Source organism: Papaver somniferum, chromosome 1 (assembly GCF_003573695.1).
Source record: "Papaver somniferum cultivar HN1 chromosome 1, ASM357369v1, whole genome shotgun sequence".
NCBI lineage: Eukaryota > Viridiplantae > Streptophyta > Magnoliopsida > Ranunculales > Papaveraceae > Papaver > Papaver somniferum.
In genome coordinates, this window is record NC_039358.1 from 214,162,228 (window position 1) to 214,180,798 (window position 18,571).

At 37.5% G+C, this 18,571-nt stretch overlaps 1 protein-coding gene and 1 pseudogene across 2 annotated transcripts; both read left to right on the forward strand.

The window, feature by feature from the left end:
• Window positions 1–604: 604 nt before the first annotated feature.
• Window positions 605–704, forward strand: LOC113341613 (annotated as a pseudogene).
• Window positions 705–4,308: 3,604 nt separating this feature from the next.
• On the forward strand, window positions 4,309–12,191 carry LOC113315442 (leucine-rich repeat receptor protein kinase MSP1-like). Of its 2 annotated transcripts, XM_026563721.1 has the most exons (5): window positions 4,309–4,594; window positions 4,804–4,847; window positions 6,081–6,185; window positions 7,283–7,363; window positions 7,972–12,191. In XM_026563721.1, exon 5 carries the CDS (start codon window positions 8,072–8,074, stop codon window positions 11,942–11,944), a length of 3,873 nt encoding a protein of 1,290 aa, XP_026419506.1. In that variant the 5' UTR covers window positions 4,309–4,594; window positions 4,804–4,847; window positions 6,081–6,185; window positions 7,283–7,363; window positions 7,972–8,071; the 3' UTR covers window positions 11,945–12,191. The 2 variants fall into 2 exon arrangements, with proteins under 2 accessions (XP_026419506.1, XP_026419510.1); XM_026563725.1 differs by lacking the exons at window positions 4,309–4,594; window positions 4,804–4,847 and adding an exon at window positions 5,657–5,770.
• The last annotated feature ends 6,380 nt before the right edge of the window (window positions 12,192–18,571 follow it).

Sequence of the window (18,571 nt, forward strand, 5' to 3'; positions counted from 1 at the left end):
TGCTAACATATCCTGGATCTTTCTTAATATACTAAGAGATTCCTCTAAGCTCGTCATTCTATTCTCTAAAGAGTTCTGAAACTGACCTGAAGAGTTCTTATCTGAACCAAAACTTGGGGGAGCATTAGAATTACAAAACTGACCTTGACTCTGGCCTTTAGACCATGAAAGGTTCGGATGGTTTCTCCAACCAGGATTATAGGTTTCTGAATATGGGTCAAACTTCTGACGGTTATCGAATCTAGTGTTATTATAGAGAGCATTGGCTTGCTCTTCATTATTCTGTCCTTCCCAAAAAGGCTCTAATCTACCACTAGTGTGACCCACTTCTAAAGCTTCTAACCTTTTCGCTATAGCAGCAATTTTGGCATCTGATTCAAAGTTTCCTTCTACCCTATTAATGTTTCCTCTGCCTAGAAGAATTATCTTCTGGGGTCCCCTATTACTTTCCCATTGTTGGGTATTTTCGGCGATTTCATGAAAATATGTCATGGCATCATCAACAGTTTGGTTTTCAAACCCACCTGTACACATGGATTCTACTGTTGTTGTAGTGGGATAATCTAAACCCTCATAAAGGATCTGAACTAACCTAACCTTTTCTAAACCATGATGAGGACATTGGGCTAATAGATCATTGAACCTTTCCAAATACCTATACAAGGATTCTCCCTCCTGTTGAGAAAATGTGCAGATTTGCGTCCTAATAGACGATGTTTTGTGCCTAGGGAAAAACTTGTTCAAAAAGGAAGATGTAAGTTGTTCATATCTTTCAATTGATCCGGAAGCCAAACTATATAGCCACGATTTGGCTTTATATTTCAAGGAAAAGGGGAATAACCTGAGTTTCAAAGCATCATCATCAAGGTTTCTAATTTTTAAGGTACTAAAAATTTCCTCAAAGTCCCTAACATGCAAATAGGGGTTTTCATTTTCTTTCCCTAAAAATATTGGGAGCAACTGTAAGGTTCCAGGCTTAAGTTCATAATTTGCTTCAGTTTCAGATAACCTGATACACGAGGGACGATTAGTCCTAGTAGGGTTCAACAAACTTATTCCGGGTACTTAAGTCCGCGTACCAGTATGCACACTTAAGTTGGTTATTTTCTAAAATCGGTTATTCTTGAACTTAAACATATATAAACTAAAGAATGCATAATTGCAAACCATGGCTATAAAGTTCATGAATTGATTCGAGTGAATCAAATCATTTTTTCTTCGATTGTGTCTTGTATACTTCTATAAGATCTAAGCAATTGAACAACTCTCTAACTAGTTCATTTGAGTCATTTGAACTAGTTGTGGTAAAGAAGAATATGGTTGATATGGAAGTGCTCATATGGCTAACCATTTGGTTAACTACTGTTGAACCAACTAAGTGTACATGTTTGGGTACGGTTACACAAATCTAAATAAACGTGCATTTCATTTGTATGTAACATGCTAAGTTCGATGTAACGGTTGAAAGATATTAGCTTGAATCTAATGAGGCTTTCATCTAATGGTGAATATTGAATGTTTTGTTACTAAGCTAACATTGATTGCAAACCTTGATTTGAAATTTTATATAAAGGAGAACTCTAGCAACTGGGAAACCTAATCCCCACACCTCCTGTGTGATACTAGTTGCATAATCTAGAGTCGTTTCTCCTTTAACCTTAGGTTTCTTCTCGAGACCCTGTAGGTTAAAGACTTAAAGGCTTCATTGGGATTGTGAAGCCAGACCCAACTATTTTCTTTGTAGTTGCGTGATCTGATATTTTTGTTTCTATTGTATTAAGTATAATCGTAAGATTGGCTTGAGATTGATTTCTCCGATAGGCAAGCTATAAAAGAAGTCACAAACATCTTCGTCTCATCGTTTGTGATTCCGCAATATCTTGTTTCGCTAGTCGATTAAGATTATTGTGAGGTGATTGATAATACTAGGCTGTTCTTCGGGAATATAAGTCCGGGTTATCAATTGGTTCATGTTCACCTTGATTTATCAACATACGGAACAAAAACTCGTAGGTATTTCTGTGGGAGACGGATTTATCCATTACCGTAGACTTTTATGTGTGATACATATTTGTTTATTAAAGTCTTCGAATTTGGGTCGTAGCAACTCTTAGCTGTGGGTGAGATCATCTAAGGGAATCAAGTGTGTAGTATCCTGCTGGGATCAGAGACGTAAGGAGCGCAACTGTACCTTGGATCAATGTGAGATTGATTCGGTATCGAATTTGTGCATCAATGGTAGAGGTAATTCCGACTTGGTCTGGTAATTCCTACAATTTCGGAGAGAAATTATGGGGAATTTCAAAATTTTGTGGTTTCTGATTCGACAATGAATCACTGAGTTGTAATGGTGATCTAGACTAACATCGTTAAAATCATACACATGATAGAGATAATAATACTGGAACACACATTGAGATTCCATCATATTGTTGATGGATTGCAAAACTGCTGGCGGAGATGATGACAACATTGTCTTGGATTGAGTCAATACTGTAAAAAGAAGGATAATCTTTGACACAAGGTTCCAATACTGAAATGTTTCTATTTTGGAAGAAACAAGATTTCTTGAAAAAAGAAAAGATTAGAAATCCATAAATAAAGATGAGAAAATAAATTGAGAAGATTGATTAGAAGATATAAGAATTGTAACTACTAAAATAGCACAAACAGAAATACTAACTTTTGAGTTTCAAAAAATATGATAAAACCAACTAAATCAGATTTAAAATCTGCGTAGAAACTATAAAATATAAGTAAGTACTACTTTTTTTTTGAAAGAAATGATGCTACAGAGATATTAGATGATCGAATATCATAGACGTCAAATAAAACCCCTAGACCTCAAACTAGGGAGGCTACAATAATTCATCTCTTTATTCATTAATTGATATGGGTTCTCATAATATGTGTACCAATTGATGATTGCAATTGATTTTATTTATTCTTCGTAGAGATTTGAAATAATAATAATCAATTTTCACTCTTTCAGTGTAAACCTACAATCTTTTTTGTTGGTTGGTCATTAGAGATTAAAACAAAAGAAACTTTTGATAAAAATGATGACGTTTACAGTTACAGGGGGAGCACATTTTAGTTTTCCAAAGGAAAAACCATAAAACTAACAGAATCAGTAAAAAATGACACGTTGGCGGATAATCTGAGGGTTGACCCAGGTCCATAAATGCCAAACCTAACCCGGAACAACAACGTTAATCCGCGAGCCAGGTAACAAACTGACAGCTATATCTTGGAGTCTTGGACTCTTTGCTCTTATTTATGTGAAATTTGTACCCTTCACTCTTGACTTGTCATCTCAGAAGTTCAAAAAGTAAATTCTTAAAGATTCATATAATCATCAAACAAAAACTTACAAAACCAAACGAAACCCTAAAATTTTCACAAAAAAAAAGGAGAAAAATGATTTAGAATTACCTGAGATCTAGTATGTATATGTAGAAAGATTGGTTGATCTAACTAAGATCTCAGATTCCACTAAAAATTGTTGAAACACTTCGTACAATCGAGATAAAACGGGATGGATACATGAAACCTAAATCGTTGTCGCTGCAGAGTTTTGTTGTCGAACGATAACGAAGAAATGAAATTAATTAAAACAAGCTAGTTCTTCTGGTTTTTACACGAGGGCCATTTTTGTCATCGTAAAAACTAGTTTTGGTCTGAATTGTTCAAAAAATGACCAACTGGTACGCGATTGAGCACATGTGGATTAGGAAGTATCAGACTTGAGAACGGAAAACTAGAGAGTCTAAAGCCCATTAACTTTGAGATTGGGGTTCATTTCTACAAATGCCAACTCTAATCCGGACTGTTTTCCACGGATCCAAGCCGGTTAAGGTCAATCCTCATGCCGGTTAACAAATTGACAGCTATAGCTTGGAGTCTTGGACTCCTTGCTCTTATTTATGAGAAATTTGTACTCTTCACACTTTTTGGCTTGTCATCTCAACAAGCTTTTCAAGAAAGATTAGACCCCTCCACACGCGTCTCCAACTCCATGATTCTGAGCGGATATCTCATTGTGGGTCCAACAAAATCACAAAATGAACCTAAGAAAGCAAACCCCGGGCCACCACTTACAAACTGTCACAGTCACCTGTAACACCATACCCACATCAACAATCCACTTTTTCCCAAATTCACACTCAAAACTCAATCACAAGACTTAAAAAAACCATCCCAGTGGTGAAACCAGCAGCACCATAGCATTGCCTTGTAGAAGGAAGGAATAATATCCTGGCTGGCTGGGTACATTTACATAACCGTATAGGCGTGTAGAGATGGACATGTGGCTATAGCTGCTGTATCACGCCTTTCATACCCAAGTACAACAGCAGGTCCCCCTCCCTCCCTCTTCCTAGCGAATCCGAAAAACGCGCCTCTGAGATGAAAGCAACACACAAAAAAGCAAGCAGTGAAAATTCCTGAGTAAAACAAAATAAAATAACCATTTTCATGGAAGAAAGAAAAAGAGAAAACGTACGAAAACGTTTCTGATACAAGAAAAACTAACCTTTCGTAATCTCTCTGCAGAGGAGAAAAATTCAGACTTCTTTTTTCGGTTTCTGTATAAGTAAGTGTTTAAAGTGATGAGAAGAATCTTTTTTCTTTATTTTTCTTCTGTGCAATATATCATCATCATTTCTGCATTATTATTATTCGTTTGTTTCAGAGAAGAAATTATTGCTTCTTCTTCTTCTTCTTTGTTGTTGTATTATTTTCTTTGACTGCTTCTTTCTAATACTGTTGGTACTTCTACTTTTTCTCTGCTACTAATTGAAGTTCATTTGGAGAAGTGGTTGGAGCTGCTGGTGGTGTTTTCAAAGGTGTGTGAGTGTGAATCTACTTCTGAATTTCTTACTGTGTGTAGTTTTTGGGGAGAATTGATTTTGTGATTTTTTTTTCTTTTTTTTTACAGCATTGGTTGATTTTATCTTTCTTCTCTGTATGATTTGAACTAATTTTTGCGATTCTGTGTTCGTAGTATGAAGTTTTTGAGGAGAATTGATTTTTGTGATTTTCTGATTATTCAATTTCTTAACAACATTGATTGATTTTCTATTTTCTGGGGAAGTTTTTGAACTGATTTTTGTGTTTTTGTGTGTTTTTGAGCTAGATTTCTAGGGCTTTCTTGTTTAATTTTTACTTCCGAAGGTTTTTGTTGTTGTATACAGATAACGGCGACAATCATAACATAATCTGCTCTTCTTCTTCTTCTTTGATAATAATTTAATCTGAGTTTCTTAACGAAGATTTTTTGTTAAGATATGTTTGGATTGACATGAAATTATCAGTATTCTTTAGACATAAAAACTGAATTTGTGGAAGTTCACCAAACGAATTACTATTTTTTATAGGTTTGCTTTTGGTGATCCCTTCCTTTAATCATGAACTCTTCATTTCTCCAGTTCTTTTTTCAATTTGTGATTGGTAATTATTTGAGATTGATTTTTCTGGTTTGTTTAATCGATTAAGTGGAAAATGCTAGATTCTATACTAGTAGTAGAAACAAATAAATTATACAGGTAGTGCGCCGATTAAAACTCATAAAGCCATCACATATTCCATCTCTTTTTGTAAGACTCCAATGCTTTTTATAAATTGTTTTAAAATTACTGGTTTTCTGGGTTTTGTCTCCATTAATACAAGATCAAGATACACATGAGCTAGCTTTATAATATCCGAGAACTTCTCTCTGCTTTTGTATTTTGAGTTCTACTGAGATTTGGGTCTGTGGTGTTGATTTGAGGTTAGGGTTTTGAATTTCAATTGAAGTCTTTGTTTATTTACTTTGAATTTGTTCTTTTATGGGTTCTTGTTGATTTGCTGGTGGGGTCATTGAAGAAGATTGAGTTCACTTCAGTGTTGGGACAGTGTTTGATGTGATGTTATTAGGGTTACAGTAAATGAAGTCTTAGCTGTTATTCATCTTTTTAGTAATGCAGAATTGGGTGTTTGTTTTCAGTTGTAGTCTTTGTTTTTACTGTATATTAAGTTGCTATTTAATGATTCTCTATCTGTTTTTCTAATGATGTTTATGGTATTTTTAATGGTGGTAGGGTCATTGAAGTCTGAAGATTACCTAATCAATGGAGGATGTTCTTTAAATGCTTCCTTATTAACTGTGTTGCTATAGAAACTGGGGTTTCCAAAATTGATATGAGGTAAGTTAAGCCAAGGGGCTGATTGGTTTGCTATATTAATGTTTAAGAATAGTTGTTTTTCTTAATCCTGATGAGATTTTGTCTGGTTCCAAGTGATTCCAACAGGCTTCTCTCCTTTTGTTGTCTTTCAAAGTTTTTCTTGAATGTTGAGTTAATTTAAGCAAGTTTACTTTGATTGTTGATTTGCTAAATCATTTTCCCCTGAGAAAGAGGTTGACCTCCATGTTGAACTTTCTTTGACTAGTACAAGAAATTGTATTGCCATTAAAGAGGAACTCCCTCATTTGAGTTGATTTAGTAAAGTATTAGGATGGGATAAAAAGCATTCAGGTCCCTAATTGATGAGATTATCTATTTGATGGGGAATTTTACTTGCAACTATTCTACTCTATATGTTGCTACTTCACTTATTCGTGTGTATCACTGTACCTGCTTAATGGGTTTATCACTTTATATGGAGATGCCCTGTGAACGATTTCTTATGATATATGGAGATGCCCTGAGAAAGATTTCTTATGAAGCATGATTTGGTTATCATTAGGCCATTTAGAGCATCTAGATAGAAAATCACATCATATTAAAACATTTAATTTCATTTAAGATTGATTTATATTAAAGCCTTTTGGCCCTGAGATCATTAATTGCTTTAGTATTATGTCCCACAGAGAGGTGTAAGTGGGATGTAACTCCTGGTCCTTTCATTTATGTTCTCGTTTGGTTTGAATCATTTGTTGGTTGCGAATCCGGTGATAAGTGAATCAATCGTGGCCGCTGAATGAAAGGACCATGTGAAAGGATTTGCAACCATCTATTGTGAACAAAGGGGCATGATTCTGTAATAAAGAGTTTTATGACTTGTGTAAATATTTGGCATCTTGGTCTCCTGCCTGGCACAAAAGAATCCAAAAACATTTTAAGTTCTTTTTGTCCTGCGGATGTTTATCATTTTAGGCAGAAATAGCAGATCCGCCAAGAGCTTATTAAATTCTCGCTAATTCTGATTACATCTCCTTATCTCTTTGTTCATGTTACATCAGATTAATAAACAAACCCACACTCAAAAATGATTTTCTGTTTGTTTCTATCATCATGTACAGGGAAGTGGGTGCCGTACAGTTTGCAGATGTTATCTGTGCGTGAGTTTCTTCGGTCAATTTAGCGGCCCCTCAAAGCTGCAGGTGAGATTTTTAATTACCCATGTTATCAGATGTATGCTGTTTTTTATGCCCTAATTATCAATAAATCAATAAAGTTTGAACTACCCTGACCTCAATATGGCCCAGAAGTGTTATGTTAAACCTCCAGAAACTCTAAAAGAGAAAAGCTAAACACTCAATAGGATACTTTCTACTAGTTCTCTAGCCCATTTTCTTTTAAAGAGAAAAAATATAACTCTACTAGTGCTTACAAGTAGCTCTGTTTTATTAATTTAGTAGAACTAGTGATGTGGATCACCATCACCAGTTGTACTCTACTCCCAATATTAAAGAATATAGATAATGAAAATTAAGTATCGATGATTTTCTGTCTTAGTTAACTTTTATGCACCTTGAGTTGTCCCAGAAATTGATCCTGTTGTCTGTTATTCCTGTATGTTTTTCCAAATGTTACGTTTGAAACATGTCTGATGGATATGAGAATGGTCAAATATATTTGCTTCTGTTCTGTTTCTTTAGAATGGTCAAACAGTTTGAGATTATACTTGATTCTTGCATTGCTTATACTGAACTAGATAAACATCTTAACGAATAGTTTACTTACCGCTTTCCTTGTTCTGCTTTCACAGATACTTCTGTTTTCAGTGAATGGTTTCTCAAACTTGCAAGTCTTATCGAGCCCCAGGGTGTTTTTCTTGATTCTTCTTCATCCACAGTAGAAGCTCCAGAATGGTCCCACCCGCTCATATTCTGCACTCTAGGCTCCTTTTCAGTCTCATTGCTGCCTGCTTCATCTGTTCATCCTTCTGTGAAGCAAATGTTTCTAATGATATTCAGATATTAATCACTCTCAAAGATTCTCTCTTCTTAAGAAGAGATCTCCTTCCAAGCTGGTTCAACAACACAGAGGTTTCACCATGTAATTGGTCTGGTATAAGATGCGTGGGTTCCAAAGTTCATGAGGTAGATTTATCATGTGCTCAGTTTCCACTACAGCTTCCGTTTCCAAGCCACCTTGGGGAACTCAGAGCACTGAAGCGCCTTAATGTCAGCTACTGCGCCCTCACAGGCCCTCTTCCGACAAATATATGGAATTTGGAGAATTTAGAGTCTCTAGACTTGGGTGGTAACAGATTGGTTGGGACTCTACCTCCGTCTTTGTCCAACCTTAAAATGCTCAGGGAACTAATACTTGATGAGAATAGCTTCACTGGCAGCTTACCTTCCACGATTGGAGAACTTGGAAACCTCATCGAACTGTCAGTACATGGGAATTCATTATCTGGGAATCTTCCTCCGGGGCTCGGGAATCTTCAGAATTTGGTATCACTAGACCTGAGCATGAACCTCTTCTCTGGAAGTCTGCCTCCAAGCATTGGAAATCTTACAAGGCTTCTATACTTGGATGTTAATCATAACAAATTCACTGGAGTGATTCCTCAAGAGCTTGGTAAGCTGGTGCAACTCAGTAAACTCGATCTTTCGTGGAATTTACTGGAAGGACCTATACCTTTGGAAATAGGAAGAATGTCTGTCCTACAATCTCTGACACTGGGGAACAATAATCTTCTTGGAGAACTACCGACAACGGTAGGAAATTTGAGAGAACTGCAGGTGCTTGATCTAGAGAATTGTCAGCTTATAGGGGCACTTCCAAATGAACTTTCCTACCTGAGAAATTTGACATTACTAAATATAGCGCGGAACAATTTTGAAGGAGAAATTCCTTCCAGTTTTGGTGAATTGTCCAATCTAATTTACCTTGTAGCAGCAAATTCAGGGCTGAGTGGAAGAATTCCGGGGAATTTGGGAAAATGCAAGAAGCTCAAGATTCTGAATCTGTCTTTCAACTCTCTGTCCGGGACTTTACCAGAGGGACTCATGGGGCTCGAATCACTCAGTTCACTTGTGCTTGATTCTAACCATTTATCAGGACCGATTCCCAGTTGGATTTCAAATTGGACAAGAGTGAACTCAATAATGCTGAGCAGGAACCAATTTAACGAGTCATTGCCACCATTACATCTACCTCACCTGACCCGATTTGATGCCACTTCAAACCAGCTTTCTGGTGAGATCCCAGAAGAAATATGCCTTGCAGATTCATTAACAACTCTTACTCTGTCAGAAAACCTGCTCAGTGGCAGTATTCAGAATACGTTCAGGAGATGTTTTTCCCTCACAGATTTGCAGTTGATTGGGAACAATTTCTCTGGAGAAATACCAGGTTATCTAGGTGGGCTTCAGCTGGTAACATTGGAATTATCACACAATAATTTTTCTGGCGGACTTCCTGATGAACTTTGGAAATCACTGACTCTTATGGAGATCTCTTTCAGCAACAATTTTCTTGTGGGTCGAATTCCAAGTGCTATAGCAAGTTTAACGTCTCTACAGAGGCTACAACTGGATAACAATCTTTTCGATGGTCCCATCCCTCATTCAGTTGGAGAACTAAAAAACCTGACTAATCTGTCACTCCATGGTAACCAGTTATCCGGAGAGATCCCTCTGGAGCTATTCGATTGCATCAATATTGTATCTCTGGATTTAGGTGCAAACAAGCTGACAGGCTCAATTTCTAGATCCATTTCTCGTCTGAAACTGCTTGACAATCTGGTTCTAAGTCAAAATCAACTCTCTGGTTCAATCCCCAATGAGATATGCTCTGGGTTTCAGAAGGCGCCTTTGCCAGATTCTGAGTTCACCCAGCATTACGGCATGCTGGATCTGTCTTATAATGAGCTAGTGGGTCCTATTCCAACAACCATAGAGCAGTGCACAATTTTATCTGAGTTGCTGTTGCAAGGAAATAAGCTCAACGGCAGCATTCCTCGTGACTTGTCAGGTCTGGTCAACTTAACTGTCCTTGATTTATCTTCAAATTATCTAACAGGCCCAGCTATACCTCATTTCTTTGCACCGAAAAACCTCCAAGGTCTTTTCCTTTCTCATAACCAATTGAATGGATCAATCCCGGAGGATCTGGGTTCGATGATGCCGAGCTTGGCAAAACTCAATCTCTCTAGAAACCTTCTGACTGGTGCCTTGCCATCAACTATCTTCAATGTTAAGAGCTTGAGCTACATTGATATTAGCCACAATTTTCTCTCTGGGTCTATTTCATTCCCTACTCCAAATGGCGGAACCTCTCTTCTGCTGTTAAATGCCAGTAATAACCTCTTCTCTGGCACCCTATCTGAATCTCTATCTAACCTGACAACCCTTGCTGTTCTTGACCTTCACAACAACAGTCTCACTGGAACTTTTCCTTCGTCACTCTCCAAAATATCTACTTTGGCGTATCTTGATGTTTCCAATAATGATTTCCACTACATACCTTGTGCTATTTGTAACATGCCCGATCTTGCATACATGAATTTTGACGGCAATGAACTTTATGAGCATAAAAAGTGCACAATATCTGGTTCGTGTCCGTCGAAAAATTACTCTACTGTGCAAACCGACCCTTCTTCTCCAGCTCTGAACAAAGCATGTGTATGGGGAATTACACTTGGTGCAACTTTCAGTTTCCTCTTCCTCTTATTCGGTTTGCTCAGGTGGAGAATGCTAAAGAATGAGTCTACGGCTCTTACTCTGGGCAAAAACAAGTCTGTAATTGTAAACGAATCCGCAACGACTGACGAGTTTCTTCTGAAAAAGCCTAAAGAGCCACTGAGCATCAATATTGCTACTTTTGAGCAATCTCTGCTACGGGTAAGCGCTTCAGATATTCTAACAGCAACTGAAAATTTCAGTAAGACTCATATTATAGGTGATGGTGGTTTTGGTACTGTATACAAAGGATTGCTGCCTGAGGGAAAAACTATTGCTGTGAAACGGCTAAATGGTGGGCACTTTCAGGGTGATCGTGAATTTTTAGCTGAGATGGAAACTATCGGAAAGGTTAAACATGAAAACCTGGTTCCACTTCAGGGTTATTGTGTTTTTGGTGATGAAAGATTTTTGATATATGAATACATGGAGAATGGTAGTCTAGATATGTGGTTAAGAAACCGTGCAGACGCAGTCGAATCCCTTAATTGGCCAGCGAGGTTCAAAATCTGTTTGGGTTCAGCTCGAGGGCTTGCTTTTCTTCATCATGGATTTGTTCCTCACATTATTCACAGGGATATCAAGTCAAGCAATATACTGCTGGATAAGAAGTTGGAGGCAAGGGTTGCTGATTTTGGGCTAGCAAGGATAATTAGTGCATGTGAGAGCCACGTCAGTACTGTTCTTGCAGGAACATTTGGATATATACCTCCCGAGTATGGCCAGATTATGGTGGCAACAACAAAGGGTGATGTGTATAGCTTTGGGGTGGTGATGTTAGAACTGCTGACTGGGCGAGCACCAACTGGACAAACAGATATTGAGGGGGGAAATCTCGTTGGATGGGTTAGATGGATGATGGAGATGGGAATGGATGATGAGGTACTTGATCCATGTGTGGTTTCGATGAATGGGTCGTTCAGGGATCAAATGAGATGTGTTCTAGAAATTGCACGAGAATGTACCCTAGACGAACCATGGAAGAGGCCGACAATGCTTGAGGTTGTGAAGTTGTTGAAAGAGGTCAAAATGGAGGATTCAGAATAGTGACTTGGAAATCTGTTTCCTGCGGCCATAATTAGCATTGTTGAGAGATATGTTAAGCAAATCAGTAAGTAGTTCTCGTCGAATTTCATTAGGTTTAATGTTAGTGTTGTTGTTTTTACATTTGAAGCACGATTTAAATATCTGCATGTAAATAAGAATGTTGTTTGGCAAAGTTCCAACTATATATTCTATAAACCTAAACAGATGTAAAAATAACACAGGAAATGACGAGAAGTAGGTTGACTCAGAATTCTGAAGTGTGATTCATTTATACTATGTCTTAATCATGTAGCTTATAATCAAGCAGGGAATCAGTAGTGAGTACCTGTACATCGGGTATGAACTCAACAGGAACTGAGTTTTGCAGGTATTGCAGTGGGAAGTGCCTATATGATTCCTAATATTTGGCACTATAGGCATTGATGTGGAGTGGAGCCAATGTAATCCTGCCATAGTAATTAGCAAATAGCAAATGACTGTGAAATAGAAGATTAGCTCTGAAATTGTTGATAATTAACCAAGTCTGGAAAGAATTACCATGAATCTTTGTCCTGTCGTTATCAGTAGAAATGTAGAATTAGACTGGGCAATTTGTTGTTTTTACAAAGAGTAACGAATTGTTGTGAAGTTCATTCCAATGGTGCAATTTGGCTTTGCTTAGGGTACAAGACTGAGTACACTTTGTTGTATAATATTGATTCAGCTGAAAAAGTCCTTTTCTGAAAATAGGATTTACTGGCTGTTGGTCAATAGTTCTGATTTGAAGCTTTGAAGTACAGCTTTGGCTTTACTGTCCAGTAAAGTAATGACTAGTGATTCTTTTGTGTGTGTGTCAGTTGTTGACTATCCTTTTCATTCATTAATTTTGTTCTGCAAAGTAACTTACCTTTTCTTATTATTGTACGAATAAAATCGAAGTTGCTTTACACCCCAAAATCCCTCGGAATAGAATGTCAAATCTGCCCTCTGGCAAGCCAAGAGAAAACAGAAAACTTTAATTCGTTTTTTTGTTGTTTTTACAAAGAGTTCTAATTACTTTTGGAATCCTTTCTGGTCGATGGTTCTTAGTCTCCATATAAAATTGTTCCAATTATACTGCAAAATAATCCAAAATTGCTAATAGGGGTATCAAATTGCTTGGGGTGTACCAAAATGTATATATGTCAAAATAGTCATTGCCTTTGGGTTGGCACACCCCCCAGCAATTTGGTACCCCTATTAGCAGCCTTGAAATAATCGATGAACCAACCGAGTTAGCTGGTGTTTCTTTATGACTGGGCAACTATCTCGTCAAGGACAAGGTAGTGAAACTATTTGGCCCTAAAAATGATATGCTCAAAAGTTCTTGGCTTGATTAGGGTATACCCAGATTTAAATGGACATGGTTCCTTTACTAAGGGGAGGCCAAAATGTGGTGGAGTTACTTTAGTACCCCTGCACTAATTAACCTAAAATTAAACCCTAAACTTAAAAACTAAAAACTGTTTAATCTTCTTCTAATCTATCTTCTCTAATCCCTCTCCTGTTCTTCTTCTTTCAACTTATACCATTAACCAAAAATCAACCAAAAATTTCAATTTTGATTTTCTACAAAAAAAATGGTTGATTCTAAACGATCCAGTAGCAACAGAGATTCAACAAGTAACATCGAAAGATCCAAATCAGAGGGAAAAGGTAAGGAAAAAGTTGGAATGAGTAAACCCGAGAATGCAATCCATGAGAATGTTGAGAAAAACCATCCACCGGCGAAAAGAAGACTGTAAGTGATTTCTAAACTCAAACCCGTTATTCTGATGTGTTGTATGATTGTTATATTATGTTAGATTATCAAAAATTATGATTTATGTGTTTTAGTCGGCAAGGTCGATAATTTAAAACCACGCTGACTGTTGATATTTTGTAAGAGCCGGCATGGTCTCAGGATGAATATCTTGCCGACTTTTCATAACAGCCATGGCGCCTGTTAGACAATAACCACGGCCGGCAAGGTATAATAACCAACCTTGCCGACTTACATCTAGTCGGCATTGTCTTAGACTTGTACCATTCCGACTTTAGGTAACAAAAACTTGATTTTCCTTAGTTAATAGTCGGCATCTTTCTTGAATAGGACCATCCCGACTTTGGCGTGGTATATAATTACAACCCCTCCGACTATGTATTAGCCGACAATGTTCAGATTATCGACCCTGCCGACTGTATTACCAGAACCATGTTTCAATATGTAGAATTTTCATGTCTCTTATTTGTTATTGTTTAGGTTCCCAGAGGTAAAAATAGAAGATATCCCTTGTATTGTTAGCAATGCAACAGAGCTATTGGAATTTATTGACAGGATTTATCCTGGTTTAGAAGATCCTAAAGATGAAACTGAAAAGAATTTCCCTGTAAGAAAGTTACTTCTGATGGGTAAGGAAGATCCTGAAGAATTTCTAAGTTTTATGGAGAGTCCTAGCAATCCCCTCAACTATGAAGAATGCACATCATCAGAGGAGGAAGAAGAGGAGGTTGATCCAAGAACTTTTTTCAGGGCATGTGAGTTTTCTGGAGTGAACCCTATTACAATGAGGCCGGTGACTACATAGGTCCAGAAAAGGGAAGCGCAAAAGCTGATGCTGGTAAAAAAGATAGTGATGGTGAAAAAGCTAGTGATGTGGAGGAAGATAACAACCATGAGAAGGATCCGTGAAATTCTTAAATTTTATCATGTTTCACTTGCTTTAGAAACTTAGATTGTGGTTTGAACTATTACATTATGTTTTGAACTGTTAGTTTGTAGTTTTAGACTTGTTAAACTTATGTTAATTTTCAGTTTCAGTTGCTTTAGAACTTAATCTTTTTTATGCAGTTTTAGATAATATTAGAGTTTTATTAAGTCGACATAGTTTATAAGCTCGTCATTGCCGACCATCCCAGGCGATATGCTATTGTCAGGGATAGGTAGTCTGCATGGTTTCAAATCTCGACCTTGCTGACTTAAATGTTAGTAGTATAAAAATATTATTTTTTAGGTACAAAGTACAATCCATTGAATGCTCGACGACTAGAAATTTCAAAATCAAGACATTAAGTGTGTTATTATTATAAAAGCATTCTCAACTTCATCTTCATCCTTGCATAAAAAATGGAAGTTTCAAGTGCAACACAACCAAATATTTGTAGTCTTTATACAATAAGTGGTCATTTTTCAAATGATTGTCCCTTTGAAGGAAGCAAATGCACCATTGAAGGTTGTAAGGGATTCTTATTTCTCACGAAAGCTGCAATAGGAGATGTATATCAGCCGTATGCTTCAAAATGCACTTGTTGTGGGTTTTTCTATTGAATAGATAAGCGCCTAGCTCCGCATGAAGATGAAGTTGCTAATATAAACCTTCTACCATGCACATATTCATGTTGAGACGGTAAGATGAAGCTAATTACCTCTCCTAAAAAATTGTGTACCGGAAAAAAAAATACTATCTTTATCCCAAATGTGTTAGGGTTAAGTTTTTAACGTTTGTATGCTTTAATTAAGGTTTGTATGCTCTGATTAAGTTTTTAAGTTTTATATGCTCTAATTAAGTTCCAAAAGTTTTTAACAATCATTGTATTCGATTTTAGTCGGCATTATACAAAACTCAAAGCGTGTCGGCTGCTTAACAGTCGACACTTAACAGTTTATCAACCCTGCCGGCAAAAGTATAGTCGGCGGGGTTTTCCTCATAAACCCTGCCGACTACAATATGTGAGGAACATCCATGAAAAACTTTTTTCTTTCTGTTTTGGTCGGCATCTTTGTCCTCATAAACCATGCCGACCACAAAAAAGCCGGCAACCTGATGGAATCAAGACTTTGCCGACCCTGGAACAGTCGGCAGGGTCGTGTGATAAATATAATGCCGACCAAAAGAGTTAACACAAAAAAAACCACATCCATTTCATTCATTTGTAGTACTCCAAAGTACATTACACAAAACACGAATGCGATTACAAAAGTACTCCAAAAAGATTCATTATTCCCTAATCATAATCACTCATCACTCAAATCTATTGGAGGGAGTTCATTCAAATCTATTGAACCTCCTTTAGTCAAATCTACGGGACATTCCTTAGACTCATCTAAAGCATTCCAAAGGTGCATGCTGTCCTCATAAAGTTTCATTCATTCCCTGCTCTTGTTGAATATGAAATTTTCTCAAAAACTAAACCTATAAAGAGGAGGTAATGGAGATTCCTTATTGAGTTGTAGACCAATATAATGATTTTTATCCACCGATAACAATTCTTCTATGCTTGAGCTGCTCCACACAAACCGCATGTTTCGGTGCGAATGCTACACTTAGTACTTTACTAAAAAAATGTACCACACATGACCACGTATCCACGAATAGATGGCCGCACTCCGGCATTCTCAACTAATGCTCCCATTTGATCGGCACATTTCCCTCCGGGTCTTTAACACTAGTAAGAAATTCTTTAAAAGTCGCTTCTTTGTCCTCTATGGAACCTTCTAGCTAGCATCATCGAGATATAAAACTCCTTGTCTTTTTCTAGTCGGGCGGCCATCTTCTTCTTATGTATTGACATTGGGTGGATTCTCCTCAACTGGTCCACTTATGTGTCCCAATTGTTGGGAGGCAACGTGAAACCCACAATTTCCATCCTATGGGACGTCGTCGGTACCAACAACGAACTCTTGAATAATTTGAGGGAGTTGTACGTGATACTCTTCCAATACCGGTTTTACTACCTTCCTCGGACGACCTCTTTTCTTCAAAACATCTCCTTGACTTGATTGACTCTCAAGAGGTGGAGTGTCATTTGGATTGAAGTTTGAAACGGTTGGTATATTTGTATCCTTCCTCGGCCGACCCCTTTTATTTCCAACAAATTCCACACTTGCTTGACTCTCAAGAGGTGGAGTGTTATTTGGATTCAAGTTTGACACCGTTGGTGTAGTTGTTTCTTTCCTCGGACGACCTCTTTTATTTTTAGACGGCTCCTTTTTGTATTACGCATCGGTATAATCATGTCCGAATGGATCGCATTTCGTACTCAAATACTCTTTAATTTGTTCCCTTTCTTCCTCCCTTGTCTTTGTAGGTGGTCTACCCGTTGGATCTTGTTTCCCCGGTTCTTGAAGTTCTTCCATAAAAGGGTAAACAATCAGCATAAACTTGTGCTTCATAGTTTGTTTGTCCAACCTATTCAACATGAGGTACTTATCGAGGATTATTCTTCCAAGTTCCATGTCGTCAAACTCTTCACCGGGATCTTCTCGTGGAGCCGGTTTGAAAGATAGTTGCTTCCAATAAGGATCAATATCTTCAATCGGAATCGGAGTTTTATACCTACCAAGCATATGACGAAATGGAAGTCTGATAGCCTTCAATATCCTACATTTACAAGGAGTGCTCGGGTCATCATACTTTTGATACAACTTGAGATGTTTCATCATAAAACGTATTGCCCAATGCGAGACGTTTCTATGTATAACAACAAGCAACCAATTATCCTCTTTAAACTCCTTCAACTTCCGGCACCTACTTTCTTCGAATTTCTTTGTTATCTTGTTGATATCATTATTAGTGTACTCATGGATATAGCATGTTGCACCGTCACAATCCCATTTTGAGTCGTGAAAAGTATACCTTTTAGTCTCCCATGAGATTTCTCTACCATACTTGTGGATTCAAGTTTGAAATGTTTATAATCGTAAGTAAAAGCATACACAAACCTCTCGTTGTGTGGCCTCAACCATTGTCTCTTGCAATATTCCACTACTTTGGGGTAATTAGTCCCCCAATCATCCTCGAACTCCTTCAAGTTGATCTCATATCTTGCCACACTCATCGACCAAACCAACTTATCCCATGCTTTCATGAATAACCCAAACTTGATCTCACCTTCTTTCCATTCTTCATCTTCTTTCTTCTTCTCTTCCCCTCTCTCCTCTTTAGTTAGTTTATTAAGACGTTCATCTTCCTCCTTTTCACGTTTAGTGCCTTTCTTTGCCTTTGGTTTTTGGATATGATTCCTACAATTCTTTCTAAGATTGCGGTATATGCCAAGTGCAAAGCGAATTTTCTGCATTGGGAAAAACTATCCTCACGGTGTTCATTATTGCTTGCTCATTTTCGGTCACTATAACCCCGTGAGCCTCTTCTTCGTGGTAGAGAAGCTTCAAAGTTTCCAATGCCCAAATATAGCTATCATCCTTCTCACGATCCATAAAACACCATGCCACCGTGAACGATTGCTTATCCGAGGTTTGTCCAACAATGTTCAACAAAGGCATGTTGTACATATTCGTCTTATAAGTACAATCCATGAACAAAACTTGGTAAAAGCAACGCGCCAATTGAATCATATCGGGATGCGCAAGAAAAATACGATCCACCTTCCCCTCCGATGATTCATGGTGTCTCACCGTGTAGTTGTATTTGTGTGCCAAGCATTGTGATTCTTCCATTAACTTTCTTCCATCCCATTCAATTCTTTTGATAGTTGCATTGGACGCATAAATTGTAGACAATGAAGAGAGGTTATTCTTGTCATCCCTCTTGAACTTACTAAGGAGATTTCTTGGTTTAATTCCCCAACTTGTTCGAACTCGTGCGGTTTCAACTTGGCAACTTGAGAGTA

Coding starts and splice junctions, on each gene's coding strand:
- LOC113315442 (XM_026563721.1), top strand. CDS start 8,072: ATGGTCCCACCCGCTCATATTCTGCACTCTAGGCTCCTTTTCAGTCTC.